The sequence below is a fragment of the Aulonocara stuartgranti genome, assembly GCF_965226115.1.
Source record: "Aulonocara stuartgranti genome assembly, chromosome: 10".
NCBI lineage: Eukaryota > Metazoa > Chordata > Actinopteri > Cichliformes > Cichlidae > Aulonocara > Aulonocara stuartgranti.
The window spans coordinates 26,167,662-26,193,157 of record NC_138946.1 but is presented as its reverse complement, the minus strand read 5'-3'; the positions used below and the strand labels follow the sequence as shown (position 1 = coordinate 26,193,157).

At 40.1% G+C, this 25,496-nt stretch overlaps 1 protein-coding gene across 12 annotated transcripts in view; it reads right to left on the bottom strand.

Annotated features, from left to right (window-relative positions):
* LOC309715687 (RNA-binding protein Musashi homolog 2) overlaps positions 1–25,496 on the bottom strand; it is a 270,739-nt gene that overhangs the window by 54,866 nt on the left and 190,377 nt on the right. For all 12 annotated transcript variants that reach the window (XM_082549000.1, XM_082548999.1, XM_082548995.1 and 9 more), the window contains one exon: positions 8,995–9,077. In XM_082549000.1, the coding sequence (XP_082405126.1) occupies positions 8,995–9,077 (83 nt within the window). The remainder of the gene's footprint in view (positions 1–8,994; positions 9,078–25,496) is intronic.

Sequence of the window (25,496 nt, the reverse complement as noted above, 5' to 3'; positions counted from 1 at the left end):
ATTTTGTTTCGCTGCACAGCTCTCACACAGTGGCTCAGCTATGCTCCAATTCCTCCATATTGTGGCCAATCACATGCGAGGATATAGGATAATATCATTATGTGAAAAACAGAGGGTGAGAGACACGACTCGCTTACTGACTGTCCTCTCAGTAAGTGAGTGAGACAGTAGACAGCGGTGAGGAGGTCTGTGCAAGTGCATTGCAAAAACACATAAATATGCCTGACACCCGTAAACGAAGCAGCATCTGGCTGCAGTTTAAAGACTTTTTTTGTCTCGGTCTCGTCTCGACTTTGTCTTGGTCTTGTCTTGTCTCAATACCCTCTGGTCTTGGTATTGTCTTTGTCTTAGTTTAGGCGGTCTTGACTACAAGTCTACAACACTGATACTAAAACATTTTGTAACAACATATGGCTTGTGTTTGAAGTTTCAATAACATAAAGAATGAGTTAAACCCTTTTTTTTTTTTGATAAACTGTGCAATAATTAGGCAACTTGTTCTGATGTGATCTAGCCAGTGTTATGCTTCCAGTGGTCTTTTCTGGCTGAACTTGCTTGGGTCACTCGCTACTATTTCCAAGTAGGTCCATGTTTGCCCAGATTTTGCCAAGGTTGAAATCATGTTAACGCTGTGAGCGATACTGCTGTAAAATCGGAATGTTCTGAGATTCATGCAACTTAGCAATGAGTGGAGAAAAAGCTGCTAACTTTGAAGGAAGTATAACTGTCACAAGTCATGGAGTGGAAAATTCCAGTAGCAACTAAGCTAACATTCTACAATGTAAAATGTCATGAGTTATCCTAACAAGAGTAGCATGTCACATGTGTGGCAGAAGTGGCTAGCTAACCACTTTTCTGTTGCTATGAAAGATGTGTAAATCAAAACCTGAAGTTTTTTAAGCCTCCACGTTTTTTCTCCTCCACTTGTCCAGTTTCCTCCAAAATGTATATATTTTTAGAGATATAATTGCTCATCATGCAATGATATAGCAAGTCTTTGGTTAATACCTCTTTAGGAATCATCTTGTTGATGCACCAATGTTATTTTATGTCTGTCAAATTGTGCTATTTTTGGCATTTCATTTCATACAGAAATGGGGAAAAAATTATGTGTTTTTGAGACAGACTGCTAGTAACTATATCTCTAAAGATACAATTTTAAACGTTATTTGCTAAGTTGTCTGTTATGTGTTGATACAGCACTGGTGTATACCTTGCATTAGGTGTTTGTTATACTTGAATGATTCATAGGTAGTAAGTGGCTTACAAAACAAACAAAATTCTCTGAAAATGATCAGGTACAAGGACTAGACTGAAAACTTTTGAAAAATCTGAAGAAAAGCTTTAAAAGGCCTTCAGAAAGCCTGGAAAACTACTATACAAGACCACTTTAAAAATGTGGCTCCTAGGAATAAACTATAAAGAAAGGCTTGGCTCATGATTTTGCACAATACTGCATGTCCTTAACTAGACCACCCTGACTGTAGAGTGTGTTCCTTTTCAGCAGGAGGAGGGACACCTACCTGACTACGTGTATTTTCTTATCCAGTTCTAGTTCTTCTCACACTAATAATTAGTTTAATATTTTAAGGAATGAGAATATCCGTATAACCACATTTACACTTTCCAAGAAGGTTAATTAGGATAACTATGCTTGTTAGGTTCCAGTATACATCAACTGTAGACCTTTAATTTTGCCCAAGCAAGCTGTAAGCTACTTCGTTGGAAGCATAAAAGAATCCAAACCCAGAAACCCCAAAAAGCTGTATAATATAAGGAGACAGATCCCATCCCAGCAGACCATCAGTTTGGAAAGTCTAGCATGGTAAAATAACAACAGATATATGTACTAAATTATATTTTGTTTGGGTCCTTTCCCTGGAAAGAATGCTTGTTAAAAAGTCTATAGGGCTACTTGGGATAATTATTTACTTTATTTCTCTATTTTTCAGGGAGAGTGCAGCTTAACAATGATAAGGAAAAAATTGAAAGGATGTAGTGTACATTAGCCAGACCAATTCTGTCCCTGTAAATTCTTTTCCATTTCTTTTTCTAAACTATCCTTGTTCTGCTGTAAAATTAAGATTTGTTTTCTTTTGGGCAGTATAGTATTCTCTAGCTACTAATAACTAGGCTTGAAGTCGAACTTTTGAGGCGTAGATATGCATCAGAGCCTATTCAAAGATGGACTTGTAGTACATCACAAACACTACTTCTGCCATATGTAGTAATATAGCCCCCAGACAGAGAATAAAGCAAACTGTCCTTGTTTTTTGTTTTTTTTATGTGCAGACCCTATGATACAGATCGGTAAAGCGCTCCAGTTATGACCTTTTCAATGCATCTCCCATACATATTAACCTTGTAGGTATGACGGGAAGGTGTGGGCGGGATGAACTGGCAATGACTGTCCTTCAGGGATGAATGTTGTGGGTGTTAGGTGTGTGTGTGCATGTGGAGGGGGAGGTGTACAGCTGCTATTAGCTTCACTAGTGAATGGATTCCATCAGCAGACTGATAGACTGAAGAATGGAAACAGTGTGATTCATTTACTCCAGCTCCCACTCAGAGCTAAAAAGTCAAAACACATGAACTGAATAGTTATGGAATATCACAGCTCTGCCCATAGTCAGGCTGTCAGGCATGGTGAGTCGGGGAGGGGGGGTAGTTTATATGCATCCTAAGAAACGAAAAAGAATCAGTAGAGATTTTCTAAATATGTAATATGAGTGTTTATTGAGTTTAATGGGCCTTTTGATGGGCAGCAGATAATGGAGTTTTGCTTTTTGAGACAATTACACACACAATTTGACACTTTGATACTCAATTTATAATTTTTTTTTCAAGAAGAGGTCGCTACTGTGTATTTTTAAAACCATTTTCTCTAATATGGGTCCAACTACTAGCATTTCAACGATTTTACCTGGAGCATTTCTCTCATTTAAAACCTCAAGCAAAAGATACACAAAAAACAAAAAACAAACAAAACAAAGGCTATATGTAATGCATTATATAAAGTATATATTTACAACAGAGGCACTTGTATGAATTGTCAGTAGGAAAATTGGGCATCTGAGTGTTGGTACACAGACGTATGATAATGGTAAGAAGTTTTGGATAAAGCAAAACGATGCCTTCAATGGCCTTCAATCTCACATGAGTCATTATGTCTGATGTTATCTCTCTGTCTGGTTATATAAAGGCTAAGGAATATGAGGTCATTCTAAGGACAGGTGCACCCCATGATGCTTACACTGCTTTCTTGTCATACTCCTATATTACAAGATGATATTGTCTCTGTAGACACTGAGAGACATTCAACAGTGAGACCATGATCATCAGGTTAAAGTCAAATGGCTTCCATCACTTCTTCACTCAGCAGATGTGAACATCACTGAGCTTTTATGGGACATCCTGGAGAGCAGAGTGCAAAGTGGATTTCAACCTCCTTCATCCCTCAAAGCTTTCCTTCTTCAGTAAGCGGTAAACATCCAATTACTTACAGTCGAGAACTTGTAAGGCAACCCTCCATGAGGGACTTAAACTACTCCAAAGGGTGGTCCTACTCCCTTATTAAGCACTTCATGTTCAAAGACTGTTAAAGATTTCCACTCTTTAAAAAAATATTTTCCAAGACATTTTCAACAGCCCAAAGACTTAAGTCTCTCTCTGTAAAAATCATTTTCAAAATACTGATAACACGTTTAGCCTTTGGCAATAACCGAGTGTGTCCAGGGGTTATTTATGCAATATAAGATCTACAAGGGTACCATGCACACTTTAAAACCTCATAGCTTCAAACTCAAATCAACACAGCAATCCCTGCAGATTGCCAAATGAAACTAAGAGCACTATGCAGGAAAATACCCAGGACCCTGTACAGGCTGGATAAAAATCACCAGAAATCCAGCTCTTTGACTAAAAGAGGAAACTGGAAAAACAGTAATGTTTACATATTGTCATTTATGGTCCGATCACGATCAAGTAATGATGTGGTTTGATACCTTATTCATCCCCTTTAACCCTCTCAGGCACAAATTAAGTTTTTGTTGCTAATGCATAAAATAATACCTGCAGTGGTACTTCTGAGTAAAAAAACTCATAAAATATGTATGTGGGGTAATCAGGTTGTTAGCTTTTAACTCTTGCAAATCTGCAACGCCTGCCTTGAGAGGGTTAAGAAAACGGAAAGTGGATTTGGAGAATCCTGGCTCCTGCTGTGTTTTTAACTTAATGGGAGTAATTTTATTCATAGAATCATTCCAATCACATTTTCAAATATTCCTAAAGTATGTCATGCTTTCTCCACTACCAACGCTAATTGAAACAATGCTCCATTCCACCACTGAATTAACCTAATAGTGCACCAAACAGAAAAGCCCTAAATCAATATTAACATTTGCTGTGACAACCCTTTGCTTTTGAGTAGCATAAACGCTCCTCCACACACTAACCAGCATTTGTTCAGGACTCCTGGCAGGTTGGTTATTCCAAGAATCTTGGAGAACTCGCCACAGTTCATCTATTGATTTAGACGGCCTCAGTTGCTTCTGTTTTTTCATATAAATCCGGACTGACTCAATGATGTTGAGATGAGCAAATCATCTCGTCACTGAAGATGATTCTTTAGGACACTGTTTTTTTCTTTTTGTGGTCCGTGTCAATATGACCTATGAATCTGAATCTGTATCGTACAATACAATCAGAGATTATGCTGTGTGCTACATAAGGGTCCAAACATTGAAAGTGCATAAAAATCTGGCACAGTATTATACAGCATGCACCAGAGCAGGCAAGTTTATCCAGCTGGCGGCAACTACACATTCATTATTGTAAATCTGGTATAAAGGCTTACAAATGAGTCGAATCTTTTAAGTACTAACTTGAATTATTTTATCCCTGCAGAACATTAAAAAGAGAAAACTGTGAATCAAAGATCAAGATGATTTTGGAGAAAAACAATGCTTTCCGTGCTTTCAATGACAGCAAAGTACCATATGGTGCTGTTGTGAAACACACGTCGTAGCCACAGAAATATACGGGCTGCATTATACATTTTACTACTTCTCTTTCAACATTATGCTTGAGTCAATACACTGTGCAGAGTACATCTGTATCTCTGCGTTAGGAGCTATTGTATAAACGCCTACTTATATTAGTCTTCTCCTTAGCGACTTGGAGAGTCGGAGCTTATTCTCCTCGGCGCAGTAATTGGCTGGTCATGTCAGGAAGACACAGTGAGAAATTGACAGCGAACAGAAAATTTCTCCCTCCTGTTGTGATCATTTGCTACTCATTCGCTGAATATTGAAAATAACACATTAAAGAACATTACATTAAAGCACTTCACTGAAACCAATGTGACTCCATTTTAATGGCACACTGCTCACTCATAAGAGCCAATACTTGATAGGTATTATTATGAATTATCTGTGCATGCATAACAGCAGGGTGGTGTATGTGATTTGTTGGGGGGGTACTCCTGTCTAAGAAAACACAAGTCACAGCCGTTACTTGTTAATAAGGTGCTGTCTCGCCACAATATGATATAGACATTCATATATGGGGAAGGTGTGATAAAGTGTTAAAAAAAGTACCAGAAAACTGTCACGTAATCTCCCCCGTATTGATTTTTTTTTTACTCTGAAAATATTTACTGGTTTTAATACAGGGGTGGGTGCCATGGTAGCTAAATCATGTTTCCACAATCACGTGTGGCCCTGGAGGGGATGATCGATACTTTTATCACAGCCTACATTTGCTAAAGCAGGCTAATGGAGAAGTCAGTGCAGCTGGTGTCACAGGTTATGAGACTTTTGCTAAGCAGCACCCTATTTTTAATTATGTATGAGGCAGAACTCACAGTGAACAGATGAAGCGCTCCTGAGAGAGCGAGGCCTCTGTGGCACATGAACACAGGGTGAGCGACCAAGTCACTTAAAGGTCCGGTCCCTCACATCTGAGTGGACGCTGACCCTGGTACACCGCCAGAGCTCCTGAGAGGACATGCAAGGAGAAGGTGGGCTGCCCTGTACATCCACATCCCTCCCAAGTGGGGTGGAATTTCTGTCTGCATCAATTATTCAAGAACCATCTTAGATAACACTCATGGGGAGGATGGATGAGGTCTATTTCTGTATAGTACTTCATAAGGATGAAGACAGGAGGCATTTTTTATTTTATGTGCTGGTGCTTCAGACACCGGATAACCAGTTTCCTCCTATGAGAAACTAAGGTAAAAAACATTTTGTGTCTTAGAAAAATGCTCAACGCACTCCAAATTCTTTTCTCTTTTGACATCCTTCCTAGATGTCAGCACTTTGTAGAAGATTTATTTCCTGTATCCAAAGGAACTTAATGTGCAGTAGGTACTGCCAACAGGGGCTGTTACAAAGGTGACAAAAGCCTTAGAAAACCAGACCTTACGGTGTCCTTTCCACCCCAAGTGAGAAAAAAAACCCATCTCATCTTGTCTGTTAGGGTTTCTAGGACTCCCAGGTGGAGTGACCAGGCTAGGGATACAGCTTTTGCAGTTATGTAGCACTTGAAACATTTTCTGTGCACGCCCTATTAGGTTCAACATGTCAATGCACAACAGTGTGTCACATGCACTTTTGACCACTCAAACTCCCCATGCATCCCCCGTGGTCGCAAATCTTACACTTTACACAGCACTTCAGCAGCAAAGGTTAAATAAATAACAACATTAGTAACTGTTATTAACTGTGACGTAACAGCGAGTCATTTCCTTACAGTGACTGTTGCATCAGAGAAAGCTTTGATGTTAATGGCAACACAAAAACAGCCTATAATTTCTCATCCATCTCTCTCTAATCCGCTTCCTCAAAAAACTCCTCTCTGTAGTAATAACAATCTTTTCTATTTATATGTATAATTAGAAGATTCTTATTCTTATTTTTCCTATATCATCCCTTTAGGCAAAGATTTGGAATGTGCATGAAAGAGGACACATGCTTTTCATGACAACATTGTTACTATTTTTTGACATCGCACTTATTAACAGTATAGCTTTGAATAATCCTAATAAAACTATTCTCCTGTATGTGAGATTCCATTTCTCTGGACAGAAAGCGTTTTTGCCGATGGAATGTAAATGCCAGAGAATCCCTGGGCTATGAAAGTTGGCACGACAGTAACACTATTTGTGAGTTTGAATCCACTTGAGCAGATGTTTTGAGCAGCTGGGCTAGCTACAGTGGACCGACTGCACATACACCTCATCGCTGACCAAGTATATACCATGTGCTCATTTTCTCACATAAAGCCTGTTAGACTGAGGTGTATCAGGAGATTTTATGTTTCTAATAATATTCGCTGACAGGTATTTGCTTTCGACTGCTATGCACAGCATGTTCCCACATACAAGACAATTGGGTAACGCCTTGTTTTTAAGTATAAGACCTGTGCAGCGGTCGTTCTTTAAAAGTCCTTGTAATTTCTTAATTTATGCAAGCTTACAAGCAAATAATTTACCTGCTTTGAACTTCATATAACTATTTGCTAAGTAATGACAGTTATAAAAGATTGGATTGTTTTGTGTTTTTAAAATCTGAACAGTCCCATCGTGCTCTTTTAAACGTAATTTAAAAACCTTAATTTGTGTGCAACTAATTTAATAACATACTGACACATAATAGTGTATTTTTTTAAAATGCAAGATTAACAAATTTTTTCAGTTAAGGAAATTCAGCCTCGTAATTGGAAACACAATTCAAGATTCATTTATTATCCAATTACAAGTTCTAACAAACAGGCTGTGAGTTTGACTTACATCATGAGAATTTTTAATTAAGGTAAAAAGGTGGAGAGGGGCTCAAACTATGCCAGCCAGGATATTCTCCAGAGCTCAGATTTAGTAACAAACAAAAAGTTGCATCCACTATTTTTGTAACTTAATTTTTTATTTTAAGAGAAGGGTTTAGAAATCTACAACTGTCAGGTGTTACACTTCATACCGTTGCATGATTTTTGTGTGTTCACACGGTGCTGCGTCTACAAATCAAAGGCTCTGAAGCATTTGATTGTGACACGCTACCTTCCATGCACACACAGTTATTTCTGTCACACTCTGGCTTTTTGTGTTTCGGTCCTGAGCGCTGACTGTGATGCAGTGCCGAGACACGCGGGGACATATACGGGGGGTCATGTGTGACCTAGAGTGGTCCCTGGTGAACACGGTTCTACTACACTGGTCCTGTCAGTCACATACCCGGTCAGTCAGTCATTTCCAGGGAAGAACTGTGAAAGAGAGTGAAGAGAAGGAGCACTGCTGAACGGTAGTAAGACGACTATTCCTCCAATCAATTGCCGTCCGCAAACGTGCTTAAATGGCGCAGGATTTCTTAAGACGCCTGCAAGGTGGAACTGGGTGAAGGAGGACCTAATGTCACACTTTCTACACTGAAAACGCTTCCTGCCAATTATCATAAGTTACACGATGACTTAGAAAACTGCTGCTGAACTCTGAGGAGTTCTGGGATGACCATATTACTGGTGTAAATAAAACAAGCATCACTGGCACTCTGTGGAAGGTGTTAATCCCTGACTAATGAACTCGGCCTCTGCCAGTAGCCTCCCCGTTGGATCCCTGGACATCTCTACCTGTGTATGCGTGTGTGTGTGTGTGTGTGTGTGTGTGTGTGTGTGTGTGCGCGCATGGTAGGGGATTCAGAAAGAGAGGGACAGGCTCCACTCTCCCGTCCCTCAGCCTGACAGGCAGAACTCAGCCACACAATTTCACGGTTTGTGGGCAGTACACACCACTGCTTTCACATCCCTGAGACCCAGAGACCCACAGAGTGTCTATATGTGTGTGTGCGTGTGTGTGTGTGTGTGCTAGCCTGTGCATATGAACATGGACACACACATACGCACCCACACCAGCTGTGCTATTAATACTAAGGAAAGAAGAAATCAAATATTAATCCTTCGACGTCCACCTGGAATTGGAAAAAATATAATGCGCAGACTTACCATTTTGTTATTGATTTCATGAAAATGAATTTCACAGACTTTCTCTACGATGTCTTCACTGTCAAATGTTATGAAACCAAATCCTATGTAGAGAGAAACAGAAGAGGGAGGGGGCACAAGAAGAGACCAGGTTAGTGGAGAACCTTCACAAAACTTCAGTAAGTAAAATAAAAAAAAAAAAAGATGGAATATTATCATGAGCCAGATCCAGAAACTATGCAAGCACATCTGTGGAGATTGGTTTGGGCATGGAAAAGAACAAGTGAACAAGACAGACATTGTCCTCTTTAAATCAGGAATATGATGAAATCTGCCACATTATTAAGGGCACTCAAGGACCTCTTCTACAAAAAGAAGATGGAAAAACAGCACAAAGCTCATTTAATGATATTCAGTGAGCTAGGGCCCAGCATCTGAATTTCATTAAATGCATTTTGTGTTCTTTTTATTGAAATCTCACTGTATAACAAGCCCTCATTTTTATGTTAATACGGGCCTTAGAATGAATGTGTCGTTGACAGTGGGATTTTCATGCCATATTTATAGGATAAAAGCTTAACCCCTCTTTAAAAAAAAGAAAAAAAGAGACAGAGAGACAACATGGTTTTAGACTTTTGAACACAAGTGGATTGCAATGCGCTCTTCTGTGTTTTGATGGTGATACACAAAGCAATCTAGCATCTGTATAGCTGGGGTTGAAAGGAAAATATATTCTATTACTTTCTCGAAAGCCAAACAGTTAGTGAATAAAACAGTGTGAGGGACTGACAGGGAGATGAGTTTTTTTTTAAAACAGCAAAAACCTGATGAAATAAAATCGCCACGGACTGAGCCTAAACAGCCGTTGCTATAAACAACACGCCGTCCAGCCGACACACTCCGCAGACTGCGCCATCCGTCTACTATTGTATATGTTAACCGTCTACCTAATGTGAGACGAAAGCTAAACACAAATGTGAAACAACAGTTGTTACACGCACGAACATGAAGACAAATCCATGCCTTCAGGCATCAGCTCAGTCATCATCCACTTCACAGGACAAATCTCAAGGTCAAGGACTCGAGGGGAAGCTATTCGGAGCCTAGTTTCCCGCACATCTGCACATATTCGCCTAACAACACATACGACACCACGGGGTATACAAACGAGAGATTTGTCAACCATCAAAGAATTGCTGTATTTATTATACTGAGGTAGTTTATCCTTTTAATATATCTTGCTGTATTGGGCCTTTGCTGGCTATGCTGCAAATCGATGAGCAGCACCACTTTCTGGCAGTATTGGATTTGCAGGATTTTTGAATCAATATGATTAAACACCTTTATTTGTCAGGTATTTAAACCAAAGGAAAAAGCAATTCCCATTTGGTTAGTTTCAGGTAGATCATAATATTTTACCTTGTACTTTATCCATATCACCCATTCCTAAGCAGGCTGATTTGCAAATATTTAGTAGCTTAAGTGTCTTAATATTCACATCTTTGCAGGAACATGACTGAAAATGAAGTATATTATAGTACATTAGCATCCTAAGCTGCTTATTGCTTATTACTTCATCAGATCATCCTGTAAAATAATGATTTCTTTGTGCAGAATTGTTTCTGCTACTTACTACAGCAGACAGCCTACCACAAACAGTGACATCTATAGTTCTGTCATAAAGTCTTTATCTCTCACTCACGTTTTTCTCTTCTGCTCCTCCTTCACTTCCTCCTACTACGTAAATAACAAAAGATTCTCCTAAAGCTTCTCTTTTGATACAAGCAAGAACATATCAAAACAGTCTTGTCAAAAGAGGGTTGGAAACCCAACGTGCGAGCTGATTAAATACGGACAACATCAGATCTAATGAGATCTTAAGAGACACAATGTGAATATCCACTGAGATGTCTCTAAACTGAGTTGTAGCGGGAGCGTATGTGAGAGGGTGGGGGAGGCAGGGGACAGGTGATGACGACGGGCAGGAACGCAGGGAGGGGGGGTGGGGGAGAAGCACCTTCTACTCCTGCTCACCCCACCTTCATGGCGGGCACAAGGAGCACTTTTGACAACCAACAAATCAACCGCCAGGAGTAATTTGTCATGGAGGTCTGTAGGTAGAGGGAGTGGAGTCTAGGGGAACAAAGATGGAAAGAAAAAGGGAAAAAGGTGGAGATGAAAGTAGAGAGGGGGTGGGCAGAAAGACAGAAAAAGTGACAAGGAAAGAGGTTAACACACATGGCCCCTGTCGCCACACTCCTTCCTGCTGCTACAGGCAGCTCCTCCATCAACTGACAGGACATTTTCCACTGCACTATTATATCCACTGGGGTCAGGGCCAAGCCCACCACCACAGATACTACCAGCAGGGTCCTTCCACCCATGACTGGATCTGTTTAAACGGAAAAAAGGGGGGGAAAAGACATTTGGCTGTAGTGAAAACTACCGCTGGAACACACCGTAGCATTCACAATATCACAATTCACAACAAACATCCACATTTTTCTCGCTCGTCGGCTCAGCACACACCTCCTTTATCAGTCCCCTGTGTACTTTCTGAACCTCTGTCCCCTGCCATTGCATTGCAGCTCTTTGCTCTACTATCCTATTTTACAGACCTTACAGACAATTACAGGCCACAAAATAGCAGTAACAGAAATATTCCTTTCTCCCATCCTCCTTCGGTGGGGTGTCAGCAGAGCCAGATTGTCCTCATATATCCTGGCCATTCTTCCTCCAACTATCCACACGTAGCAGGAGGCTGACCCCTACAAAACTATTAAAGCCTGTCAGCACTGACAGACACAAGCAGAGACGTGTCACATCGAAGAACCTTCCCACAGCTTAAACAATACCCTGTAAATAGAAACAAGTGGATGTCTTATAGTAAGGCTGATAATAGGTGTTATGCGGCCACTGGCTGAGGCCTCTTGGCTGCACTTCCTCACACTTATTAGCCAGAACTGGGCTTGGCCTCGTTTCGCCGCTCCACAGAACCAGCGGGGCGCCTACTTTCACAACCATTTACCAACTTCATCATACTCAGTCTTTATTTCACACTCAGTGCAGGTTTCTCTGCTTCTGTTGCTCTGATGCTTTTCACACACCCTAACCCAACCAGCCCCACCAAGCCTGGGAAAACTTGTAAAATCATGGAGAACTCTTGGCTTTAACTTCTTTGACTTTTAAATGCTTCTTTGTAACTGCTGAAACTAATACACCTATAAACACAAATCTTACAAATTGGAAATACCAAACTTAAATAAATGAAAATAAATAAATGTTAAATGTAGCATTTGCAGTAGTAGTGAAGGTACTATTACAATTTTACTTTACCCTATTGTGTAAAAGATTTGTGAGCACATAAACATGCAAGGAGAAGACATAAGGGTAACATTAATTTACAGCTGCTATGTATAGCAGCCATAGCCCATGTCCCCGATGACTCATAAAAATGCATAGCACATATGTATCATAAGGTATATACCTCATTACACCTTTCTAGGTCAATATTAAGCACAAATGAACCAAAAGACATAAAGGTTCTTAACAAAGACGTGTGTAGGGCTCTTCCTTGCTGACAGCTGAACTTTTAACTACGGCTGATCATTTTACACGTTTCAATATGTCTAACCACTTAGCAAACAATTAAAGCTTATAAACGTGCACTTCCAATGCTTTCACAGTAGGGGCTGTAATATTGCTGCTGATGCATGTAATGAGAGGAGCATGCTGCTAAGCAGCTCTGACTGCTGACCCTGTCACCACAAGGGTAAGAAGCCTGGAGGATGTGTTGTTCATAGCTTCTGGGATGCAGCACAAATGGAACATACAGGCACAAATAGAGAAGACAAAAGCACCTATGTGCATACACATGTAGACACACACAAACACGCATAATTGTACCCAAAACTAAATTGCTCCACCAAGCTTAAAGGACAGAAAAGGTATGTTTTATCTTGTCTCATATTATCTATACTTTACCACTGAACTAGTAGCCCTAATTATACTTGATGGGACCTTCACCTGTCCATCCCAGAGTAAACCTACAGAAAGCTCCAGCACTGTCTGCTTATATGGTGTATCCTCCAAGCCCAATCTTCTTGTAATGCAGAGAAGCAGACAGAGGCAGTCCGAACACCCACGGCACAGTTAGAGTCCTTTGATCAGTATTTCCGTCTGCTATTACCAGAGATCCAGAGCCCCGGGCATTAATCCCCTGTTTAATACAGTTAACACCATGAACTCTATAACAGCACAGCGCACATATAGCTGAGAAGAGAGAATAGAGAATGAACAAATTTGAGAAAATATTGTGAATAGGAAGAGATATTTTTCTTTTAAAAACTCCTGAAACATTAGAGAGGGAAAAAAGCACACATCTATGAATGTTTACTGATCAGTGCACTGCTGCTGAAAAGGATCTCACAGTCTAAGTAGACTCAACATTTAATCCATTATGTACTTAGATGGCCATGTTTACATCATATCCCTGCAGATTTCCACCTATAAGTGTTGTCTTTTTACACCCATAGTAAACACATCTTCAATTTTAGCAACAAGATTTGACAACTATCTGTAGTAAATAAAATATGTTTTTCTTATTGGTTAATAGACAAAAACACAAAGACAAACAGAAAGACAAACACCAAGAGTTATTACAGGTCCCTTAGGCATACCCGGATTCCCTAGTCACAAGTCAAGACACTAGCTGATAAAAATCCAAAACAAATAAATATGACTGCTTTGATGCCTATGAGTCTGTGGGGAACTGAAGACGCTCGATGTAAAATTAATCCCAGAAGTGCACCATAGAGTGAGCCACGAGCACTGTTTCAGACAACACTCAGAAGATGAGACTGATAAGAAGTTTTTGGTTTAGCTGTGAGATTGCAACATGAATTCATCATAGTACATTTTTTCATGGCTTTAATCTTTGTTGCATAGTACTGTGTGCACATTTGTACTGGTCATTGTGATGAAAAAAGGATTTTAAGAAAATATTTTCTTGGGCAACAGACAGAAATACACATTGTAAATAAGTACTAACTTTGCATTTTATTATTACTTTTTCTATGTATTATTTATTTGATTGTTTTTACAGAGTAATAATGGACTTAGTTACTTAATAAATAGCCTTGTTATGTAAAAAATGCCATAAAATGTGCAGTTTCTAATGTGCACTGCATAAGTTTAATATGGTGGGAAGTTTCATTTGACAGCTGATTAAAAATAAGAAAAAAAGTAAAGAAAATATGTCAATTACAATGAAATGCTTTGTGTAGGTGTGTAAATGCACTAGCCCCTGTGAGATTTCACCAATGCAAATCTCTCTTTGGACCCGGTCTGCACAGTGTGCAGTGTGTCAGCCCTCCGTCTGAGCAAAAAAGTAAAGGTGATGATTACCGTACTGTACGTGTAGGTGGCTGTATGAGAGAGCATCAGGTGGTAGGGAGAACTAGCTTAAAATTGAGCCACAATTATCACACGTGGTGTTTTACATTGTTAGCAAAAGTTCTCAGGTTTTAAAACGCTGGAACTTCTTAGTTTGTTCGACATTTAAAAGGACATCTACTGATTGCTGAGAAATGTCATGAAGGAGCTTTCAACAGCAGAATGAAATAAAGCAAGAGGCCAGAAAACAATTAGATAAAAGCAATGCGACTATAAATTGGTGTAATTAGAGCGGGCGACCGTGGCTCAGGGGGTTGGGAAGCGTATCTGTAACCGGAAGGTCGCCGGTTCGATCCCTGGGCTCTCTGTCCTGGTCGTTGTGTCCTTGGGCAAGACACTTTACCCTACCGCCTACTGGTGTTGGCCAGAGGGGCCGATGGCGCGAAATGGCAGCCTCGCTTCTGTCAGTCTGCCCCAGGGCAGCTGTGGCTACAACCGTAGCTTGCCTCCACCAGTGTATGAATGCGAGAGTGAATGAATAGTGGCATTGAAAAGCGCTATATAAATCCAATCCATTATTATTATTCAATATGATTGTGGTTTTCTTCACGCTTGGCCTTTATCATTTTATGGTGCTCAGATGACTTTGCGCCACCACTTGTTTGGATTGTTTTTATATTCTGGTCTGATCAATTACATTTCTCCATTAATCTTGACTCCTGAAAACTGCAGATAGAAAATAGGACTCATAACATTGATAAACAGGTCATGGAACGAAAAAATAAATAAATGAAGAAATAAATGCTAGCTTTTCATCAAATTAACAAAATAATCCTATACCACAGTAGACACACCACCCTAGGGATGTGACAGCATAATTTATACCTAAAAAAAAAACAGAATAAGTGACTAGCGAATGGATGGATGGATCTAGGGTATGCCTTTAATAAATGTTTACAGTGACAATATGCCTGCTTCCTCTGCATTTTCTGCAGAGCAACTGGGCTCAGCATGCATGCTGAGGGAACTAGTTTGTTTGTGCCTCTATGTAGGTCAGCTTTCTGAGTTGGCCATCAATTTCTACTGTCCTACTTAAAGAGACACTCCATCGCCATACAAACAAATACACAAACATGAGCACACACAACATTTGTAACACTTGAATTACATACGAGGATCATAGCCTGCACTTCTGCTATGTCATCGATTTTATTTGCACTTTAGTCACAGAAAGACATCCCGACAAATATCCTTAATTGTTACTGTAACACATATCAACTCAAATCTGTGTTGTTAGTAAATGCTTACTTGTAGCTTGGTTATGGTGGTAATGGCCATCTCAACAGAAACACACAAAGTGTGCACCGGTAAAATGAATACAGTGCTCATCATCTCTTCTAACACGCTCTACCTCCAGAAAGACCCTCATTAGTGCCAAACAATATACCTATAAGTATGAGTTTCTCTCTTCCTATATGATCACAAAGCTGCTCTAACAATAACTGAATGGAAGCAATTATCTGCTGAGAAGGTGACTAACTTCCCCTTTACTCACCAGCACCAAGACAGCAGGCTAAGAGCAGCACTCTACAAAGAGCTAAAAGGAGAAAAGAAGAAGAGTATTCAAAGACAACTACAAAAATAAATAAAAATGCATCTAATAAATAGTAAAGTGAAATTTTAATTACTTTAATCTGCAAACTACTGGAGGTATAGAGGAGTGTGAATAAAGATTTCACAGAAATAAAGAGAAGGGTTTACTTATACATGTCTCCACAAGGCAAATCACAGTGTGAAGTAACCGATACAACAGTGACACGTTTACCCAAAGGTGAGCTGCCAGAGATCTGAACTTGTTCACAAGTGTTTATCTGAGTCATTAGATGGAGAAAAATCACCCTGCACTTCGGACTTGACAAAGACCTTCGGTCCATTTGTATCACAGCCTTAGAGCAGGATTTCACCAGAGGGCTCAGCAACCTTCTACAAATGTGCCAAAGTCTTTTTGTGCAAACACGTGAGAAATAATTATCTGCAGGGCCAAGTTCAGGCTTTTCAAGAGCATAATTGTCATTATATGACATTAGATGTGCAGCATTCTTTTTCTTATTACTGTTCTTCACATGGGAACAAATATGCAAGGATCAAAAGTGAGGTGATTTAAGTCAAATGAAATAATCAGGTAATGTAATCCGTTAGTTAATGAAAGGCTGAATAGCTGGCGAACCCATCTTTATTGAACTAAGTGAGTAATCACTCAATGTATTAATGTAATCTCTTGATTTTAGTAAGACTCGTAGTTTTCTTGCAACCTCAAACAGCTACTTGGTAGTAGGGCTGGGCGATAAAATACAAAAGATCATCAACAGAGAAATGAGTTACGATAAATATAAAGTCGATAGAACTCATTCCATCCAAGGTTTACACAGACAACACAAAAGAACAAGAATAGTGCTGCACTGAACCAATCATCTGGCTGGAACAGAAGCAGAGCCACGTCAGGCTTGGTTTGACGCACACAGTGTAGGATGAGCAGCTGGTAGCAGCACATGTGCTCATGTTTGGGCTACTGCAGCCGTGCACACCAGTACATTGAGAGTGCGAAAAAGATAAGAGAAAAATCTAAAACTGTTAATAAAAGCTCAGGAAACAGTGTTGCTGAACAGTACGTCCCAACAGACACAGCACAAGGCTTAAAGAGGAGGTCGCTGTTGTAAAAAGGGTCAAGGGAATCTGGTAGCGTGGAGATATGGCCCTACTTAGCAGCTGCTTATGAGAATCGCACAATATTGAGGAGAAAATTTGGATGACTCGTCTCTACAAAACTAATAATCATTGATGCTTGACTGAAAGGTCATGCCACAAAATTATTATTGTGATGTGTTTAATGGGTAAAGTCAGGACTCTAATGCTTTTAACATCCAAAGTAGTCTTTCCTAACTTTAGGGCATGGACTGCTACACTGACATTCATTGTAGAATTTATTGATGCAATCTTAACTTCACTGTTTTTGAATATACTGTACAGGCCCTGACCATGCTGATTCCTCCACCATGCTTTAAGCTGGGGTTAAAATGTTGGCGTTAGTGTAAATGTGAGACAAACAGTTACAATGTGAATTGTAGTGTAAAGTGCTTTGAAAGATCTGCAAAATTAGTAAAGTGTTTTATAAATTGCACACAAACAGTGTCTCAGAAATCTCTAGGACTATGCACGTGGGCCTTTGGAAACCTGAGACATAAACAAACATTTTAGCAGGTTACAGTTATTTCTGCAGGTGTTTTGCTGTTGCTTATCACCTCTCAGGATTGCATGTTGTTCTCTCGGTGTGATCTTTCGAGTGTGCTCATTTCTAAGTAAAGAAGCAACACTCCTGAATTCCCTCCGTTTTTTTAGACACATCTAAAGAAAAGCATCTGTAGCATTAGGATCCTGTGAAAGTTGTTATCAATGAAATGGTTCATGTTTCACACCATCCAGCCTCTGAAAAATATTAATATGGTAATATATTGTTTTGCTTGCTCTTGCGGTGCATTGCTCATACACTGACGCATAGCTTCAATATAATTTTTTAAAGTCAACTCCTCTCAACAAATTCCACAAACAAGAGTCACTGGTTTGCTCATCTGTTTGGTGATAATCAAATGAATAGCGGTAAAGGATGAAATTTACATATAAAATGAATCCATGTTTAATAAAGACAGGAGAATGTGTATCTGTTTGTTTTATTGTTGGTCCACAAATGTAACAAAGCAGGAGATCATAGTAGATTTTGTGAAAAAGAAATGTGAGTACATAGTAAGTAGATTCATTGGCACCAAGTACCTTAAATCCTTTTACGTTTTGTCATTAGCTCTACTATTGGCCAAGAGCAATTTATCAGTACATACTCAAATTCATATATAGTTATTGACCAAATAGGGAATCGAGATAAAAATCATTTGCACATGTGTCCTAGCACTCTGCAGTGGTGATTATGGTACTAAAGTAGAGCTCTGTGTAGTTTTGTAAGCTTGTGATAAAATGGTTATGCATTCCATGTAACCCAGAAATGTCGAATAACAGTACCTGAGATTTAGATTCTGACAGTTGGGCTAGACTGTAGAAACACATGTTAGTAATGGAGAGCATAACACACAGCGTAACTATTTTTGCAGATGCAATTAGGTCATGAGATACTGGGGCTGGTTCCCAAAAAGCTCAGTCCATTTACAAAAACTACTCTCTGGATCTCTCTTTTACAACTTTTTTCTCTCGTCATTTATAATACTCACAACAAAAGGTTCTCTTGAAAGTGGGTGCGTGGATGAAAACTGGGTTAGCTGCAACAAGTAGTTTCACCCTCCAGCACAGACTCGTCATCCAACATTAATGAAGCAAATGAACAAAAAGGTTACACACGAGTTATTTCAAAGAGACCATAATTGGAACGAATCGACAATGTAAAAAGTATCTGCGAATAATTTCACCACAACAAAATTTTAAAGAAACCCATGGAAAACAAAACATATATTTTTAAAAAGACCACGGCCAAATAAGATCCAACGTCAAGACAGAACAGAATTACAACTGCACCTAATACAGTGTAAAGTCAGATGCACCATTAATTGACAGGCAGCTTTAACATACCTGGAATATTCTTTTGATATTTTACTTCTCTAATCCAAAAAAAATTATGGTATACAGTCAGACAACAGGGGTTATCATCTCAGCAAGTCAACCAAATTTTCCAAAATCTAGCTATACTGATTTAGAACTTGTGGTGTTAGTGCCTAATCACCAGAGAGATACAGGTTTTTCACCAGCAGTGTTGGGGAGTAACGGAATACATGTACCGCCGTTACGTATTTAGAATACAAAATATGAGTAACTGTATTCCGTTACAGTTACCGTTTAAAAAGGTGGTATTCAGAATACAGTTACTTTGTTGAAATAAATGGATTACACTGCGGTACTTTCCTGTTTCATTTTGTCGCGGGTCAGGACTGTTTGGGTTTTGTTTGACAGCTACGTTCTGTTGTTCCAGGCGGCAGCGTTACGGTTGCCATGGTTACAGGGCGACGCTCTCTCTCTCTCTGCGACTGTGTGTTTCCTGGGTGAGAGAGCGCCTTTTCGTTGTTGTGCTAAGCTAACAGGCAGAATGCTACAAGCATAGCTCTAAAGAATGTAGCATCATGGGCAGCGTAGTCCGTGTTGCAGGGAGAATGCACTGCCATACACGTTATGTGTCTGTGAGCGCGAGGAGGGAGAAAAAGGCGAGTGGAAAGGTACGAGTTGCCGTCGAGGAAAAACGGGAGCTGGAAGCATGTAAATATAATAATAACCACTTCAGCCAAGAAGAGTGCCTGACGAGCCCAGTTGTAAGTAAGCTATTAAGACTCGACTGTACACCGTGTTCGTGTTTTCCTCCGAAAACAATAAGTTCCGTTGGAGCAGCCTTTCAACGCCTCTCTCTGTCTCTCGCAAGAAAAATTGACCCACACAACAAAGTAAAGCTATTTTTCGGCTATGAGCCGACAGGGACCCCGCCGTATTAGTCAGAGGTCCCTTTACTACAGTTCGGAGTCGCGGACCTTCAGTAATAGTAATAAATCACACAGCAATAGTACATTCACGTTGTTGTAAAAAGCACGATAATATATTAAGTAATCCAAAGTATTCAGAATACGTTACTCTCATTGAGTAACGTAACGGAATACGTTACAGAATACATTTTGGGGCATGTATTCTGTATTCTGTAACGGAATACATTTCAAAAGTAACCTTCCCAACACTGTTCACCAGTGAGGTGTTATTGCAGAACCAGCTCACATGATTATCATGGAGCATCATCATCAGAAGTTGAGTTAATTTCTTTGTACAGAAAGTGTTTTTTTTTTTTTACAGCAACCCATTCATACACAACTTTTCTCTATACCTTAGTGCTTCACCTAACATTCACACACATAAACTGGGGGTAATTTGCATGATTATGATCAGATTAGGACAACATTGATCAGTCAGTGTCAAACGAAAACTCTTTCGTCTTGGACAGTTTCTCGAAATGGATGAAAACCGATGCTGGAACTGGAACCTCTCCTGACAGTTTAAGTATGTCGTTGATGATAGTCCCCTGACGTCTGTGAAGCTGACCAGTGTAAATAAGACACTGGTCAATTTTTGTGTGTGTGTGTGTCTTCAAAACACAACTTTAATTGATAAAAATGGAGGAATGATGAAGGTAGGCGGAACTACCTTCAAGTGAGCTCGTATCATACAAACAGCTTCAGTGGCCACTTCCATTGTCTGTTTCTGTCTATTCAGGAAACAGCTAGCTAGCTTCCTGATGAATCATTCAGGTCTCTCAGTCATGAAAAAGTACGATTTCTACCTCTATAATCACCTAATCTGACACAGTGACAAACAAACAAGATAAAAAATATTTTGCAGCCTGGGCCTGGAAACCCTGCACATGACAATCTGTGGGAGTCTACAAAAGATGGTGTAATTTTTCAAGAAGACAGTTTTCAGTTTTCAAATCAATAGTCCATGGTTTTATATACATTAGTTATTTACTGATAACCTACTGCAGTGCAGCCGTGATGTGCTGCACATTTTAGCCAGGGTTAAATCTTGCTCTGGCAGTTGGCGACTAGTAAAGGCATCCAGCCTACAATATATTCTGGTACACCTATATGGGGTGAGATTTTTTTCTTTCCTGCGCAAAGGACAATATCCTCTTGTCATCTTTAGTCTTGCCACAATAAAATTTGACAGTGTTTCTAAAAAAACAAAAAAAAGAGTTACTGTGAATCGATGAAGTGACCTCTATCTGTAATAAGGTGATGCAAACATTTTTGCTCTCTTCTGGAGTAATCAATTTCTGTTAAAATCCATAGTATAAATACACATATCCCCAGGCAAAGAGCAAAGGAGAGACAGTGACCGAAAGAAAGAAACAGACATAAGCGCTGGAAAAGTGTCTGTGCTCCTCTGCTTGAGTTACTGTTATCCCTCTATCTCTTCATGATGCCACTGTAGTTGCCTGAAGACATCTTTTACTTGTGTGGGCTAAACAGCAGCACAGCTCATTTTCTGAATACACACAATTTAAGTAGCAACAACGAGGAGGGTAAGGTTAGGTAAAACATTACTGAGGGTAGGGCAGAAGGCTACCAACATGAGTGGTTAGAATATGACTTCTAAAACTGTGCAAAACCAACCTGGGCATAATTGCTCACACTGATAGAATTTCTTTAGTGCGAATGGAGCATGGGTGTAATGAGATACGAAGGTTGGAACCACAAGGGGATTCTTCATTCAAGAATGTCAGACTCTTTTGTGCCAAGCAATAGGCCGAGTTTAATAGATGTCTCAATTTCTATTACATACAGTAACAACCAATGCGGCGAGGAGGCGGTGGGAGGTTAGGGCAGAAGTCTTTCCAAAAGGCTCTGAGGACCATGATGAATTTCTTTTGAGGTGTGAAGCAATGTGCGACATGAAATGAATGGAACTTTTTGTGTTGTCTGACCTATTGATATAGATATAAATTTCATTAAACCTAATTAGCATTTGTCATTCCTGAAGAAAGTGAAAAACGTGGGGTGGGGTGGGGTGGGGTGATAAGCAGCTCGTGAACGCAGAGAGATGGAAAAGTGGATCGCTCAGAAGCCTGTTCATGGGAAATTGTTTTTCGCTCAGAACAGGAAAGCTGGCAGGAAGCTGTCGATGCAGACACCTCCCAGGAGCTTCTACAGAAGATTCACCGAAGGGACTAAAACCTTTTAATCAAAATAATACTCTGCAAATAACAAGCCTTTAAAAACACAAGGAGGATACAAAGTAACAAGTGATGGAAGTGAATTAGGCCTCTCTCATTGCCCGTATGGCCAGATTGTTATTAATATTAAAGCATAGGGTATATTTAAAGGCGTGACACAGTGGCAGTTTATCTGAAATGAAGAACACTGATGATGCCACTTTGCAGAGTCCCATTACCATTTAGCAGAGATTGCTTTCACTGAGTGAGCCAAATGCTTAGAGGCGGAACTGCCACTTGTGTTTACTTTACAGATGCTGTTATGGTCTTACCGTGAAGAGCACCGTCCTCACAAAAAACCCTTTTCCCCATCCCTGCACGTACACCCCCTTGCCAGCCCACATGCAGCAAATCGTGACATCATGGAATCCTCCAGCAATGCGTGATGATGCCATTCTGATACTATTGACCCTTGTAATCAAGACTTCGCTGCTTCACGAACACTCCTCTTTCATCAAACATCGTTCTCTCTATCTCTCTGTGTCACACACACGCATACACTCACATACTGGCAGAAAAATTAGAGCTATGAGGTGCCCAAAGTGTAGCAGCGCAGTTCAATTGCAGACAGAATCTGTTCTCAACATCCAGGCTTCGTTTAATTGCTTACTTGCACTATAATTGGGTATATAATCAAACGATAAACTGAACACAGCACAGCGTCTTCATAACTTCGGAATATCCTTTCATCAGTGGCTTTGGGCAGTGATTAGCATAGATGAGAAAGCTCAACGGACGGCCGTAACTGCTGCTTATTTACGTCTTTGTTGGAGTTATTCACCTCATTGATTTGTGTTAGTCTTTCATGTTAGGTCTTCCAAAGAAACACCTGAGGAAGGGTAGAAAAAGGTCACGATCTCAAATTAGCGCAGATGAAAAAGGCTGACCATAACAAGTCATAACAAATACAGGCTCTCAGAGCTCTAGGAGGCTGTGGACTTGCTCTAACTGCAGTTGAGTAGGGGCCCTGCTCAGTGCTCAGATGTGATTTACGAACTGGACCACCCAAACTCCAGCTGCTTTGATTCAGCTCTGTTGCTGATCTTGCTGCACACATCTCAGTACAGACTTGGTTGCTCCTTGGCTTCACTTCTGTCATCACTGATGCTATACTACTAAACCACCACATCTCAACAGCACATGGCATAAATGAACTGAGAGAAAATATTTAAGATGCTAATTAACTGGGCAATGGTGCAGACCTTGGTCACTGCAGTCTTGTGTCATTAGAAGAAAACATACTCTGAAAACACCGAAAGCACACATCAGCATTGTTTCAACATTAAGCAGCTCTGCCAGATCTGTGTCCAACCAAAGTGCTTTCAAGTACCTACAGGGCTTTTGATAATGCACGAATGTAAAGACACTTACAGCTTCTAATGGAGTTTTAGATCTCTAGTAGTGATGTGAAGGTGTTCTTTTGAAAGCGGGTTGCCATTTCCTTTATCTCATGCAGGTGCGTGAGGTGTGCACACGGGTGACATAAAACAGATCCCTGACAATGGTGTCACGGCAACAAAGAAGAGCACTAAAAGCTAGTAATCACAGATGTGAACAATGCCGGGTATTAGAACACATCTGACATATTTGTTTGGCCTATGAAGAAAAAAAGAATACTTTGCTGTGTATTACCAGAGTAAATATGACTTTCGATGTTTGCATCTCATGATGATTGCAGTTTGCAAAAGACATAATTGTTTGTACTTAAAGTTATTTGTCAGTCACTGCAATGGGAGATGTCAGACATGCAGACTTAAATGCAAAGCGATGTTTTTCACCAAAAATGTGGTCCGCGTCTATCGTAAGCGTTAGATTCGACACTTAGTCACTTTAAACCTTGGTCAGCAACATACATGTGACTATAAGCTGTATTCTGGCCTACACTTGGAACTGAAAAGACTTTGCTTTTCTGTTTAGTTTCCCTCTCCCCCTCTCTGAATTTTCCTTTTAACTCTGCCTCTTTACAGAAGGGGAGCTCATTTCAATCTCAAAGCTGACATCTGTGGATGCAATGCAAGCTCTAAATGAGTGGATTTAATCCTGTGCAACAAGGATAGAGCACAGGAAGTATACACACAAGAAGCTGGGAGAGAGAAGAGGAGCAAGCTGAAAAAGAAAAGAGAGAGAGAGAAGAGTGAAAGAGCAACACAAAAAAAGAGAGAAAGGATTCTGTGACCTCCGTTCATATCTTTTCCATCTGCAGCAGCCTCACTGTTAGCTCATCCAGGAGAGAAGAGGACAGAAGAAGGAAGAGACAGAGCAGCTTAACAGATAGGCATTAGGCATGTTTATTCATGCAGTGAAGCAGCTGAACTATTGGAGAGGGCTTCAAAGCAGAGGATGGCTCCACGTCCTGCATGGCCTTCTCCTCTGGCTAGGTTTTCTGTATCTGGCCTTTGAGTAAGGGGCTGATCAATCCCCCAGCAGGCTGCCAGGCACTGGACCCCCCATTACCAAGAGGCTGCTCTTTGAACAAACCCTGCCAGGGGTCACTCTCCCTACGCTTCATCATCTTAAAGGTCAGACACAACAAATGGCATGGAAGACAGTTCTGTCCCTGGCTATAAACCCATAACTGACCACTAACAGTGTCTGCAGTGTCAGGACAGCAGGCAAACTGGGCTGTCACTTTCACAGTTGAGTGGAAAATGTGTCTTTTGTGTCCCTAAGATTGCGTACACTTTCGGGAAATTACCAAAAGTTGAGCAAATACAAATCGGCACGCAAGATCTTCAACTCGTGCAAATATTCCCAAGAGGGCGCAACAAGATCACCATAATAATCAGATAAAAGCTGGCATTAAAATAATGTCTGAGTCTCATATTACTGCTCGGGGTGAACAAACAAATGCAGGCATGTGGGAAACAAGAAAAGTGAGGAAACCAAACCCCTTGTGGTAAAGGATAATTAAAATGGCAGCACTGTGTACATTTCGGAAGCAGCACTATAACATACGTCTTTAACTTTTTTTGTTTAAATTTCACTCACGTTCTCAGTGTTTATGTACTTACTGACATTTTTCTTTGTATCAAGTTGTTATGAAATAAATGTCCATTACAAAATGCAGTGGCTTCAGATGAATGATTACCTATAAACACTAAACCAAAAAACTAAACAAGTGCAATTGTTTTTCCCCCGTAGCCATCTTAGTCTTCCCTAGGCAGCTGAAATAGTGGATGGTGGAAAAATGGAGTAACTGTGAAAATTCTGCTTGGCAAAAGAGAAGGAGCAGCCTTGTCAGAGATGCAAACAAAACAGTAGTCACCTCAAGGTGCTTTATATTGTAAGGTAAAGATCCTACAATAATACCCCCAATAATCAGATGACG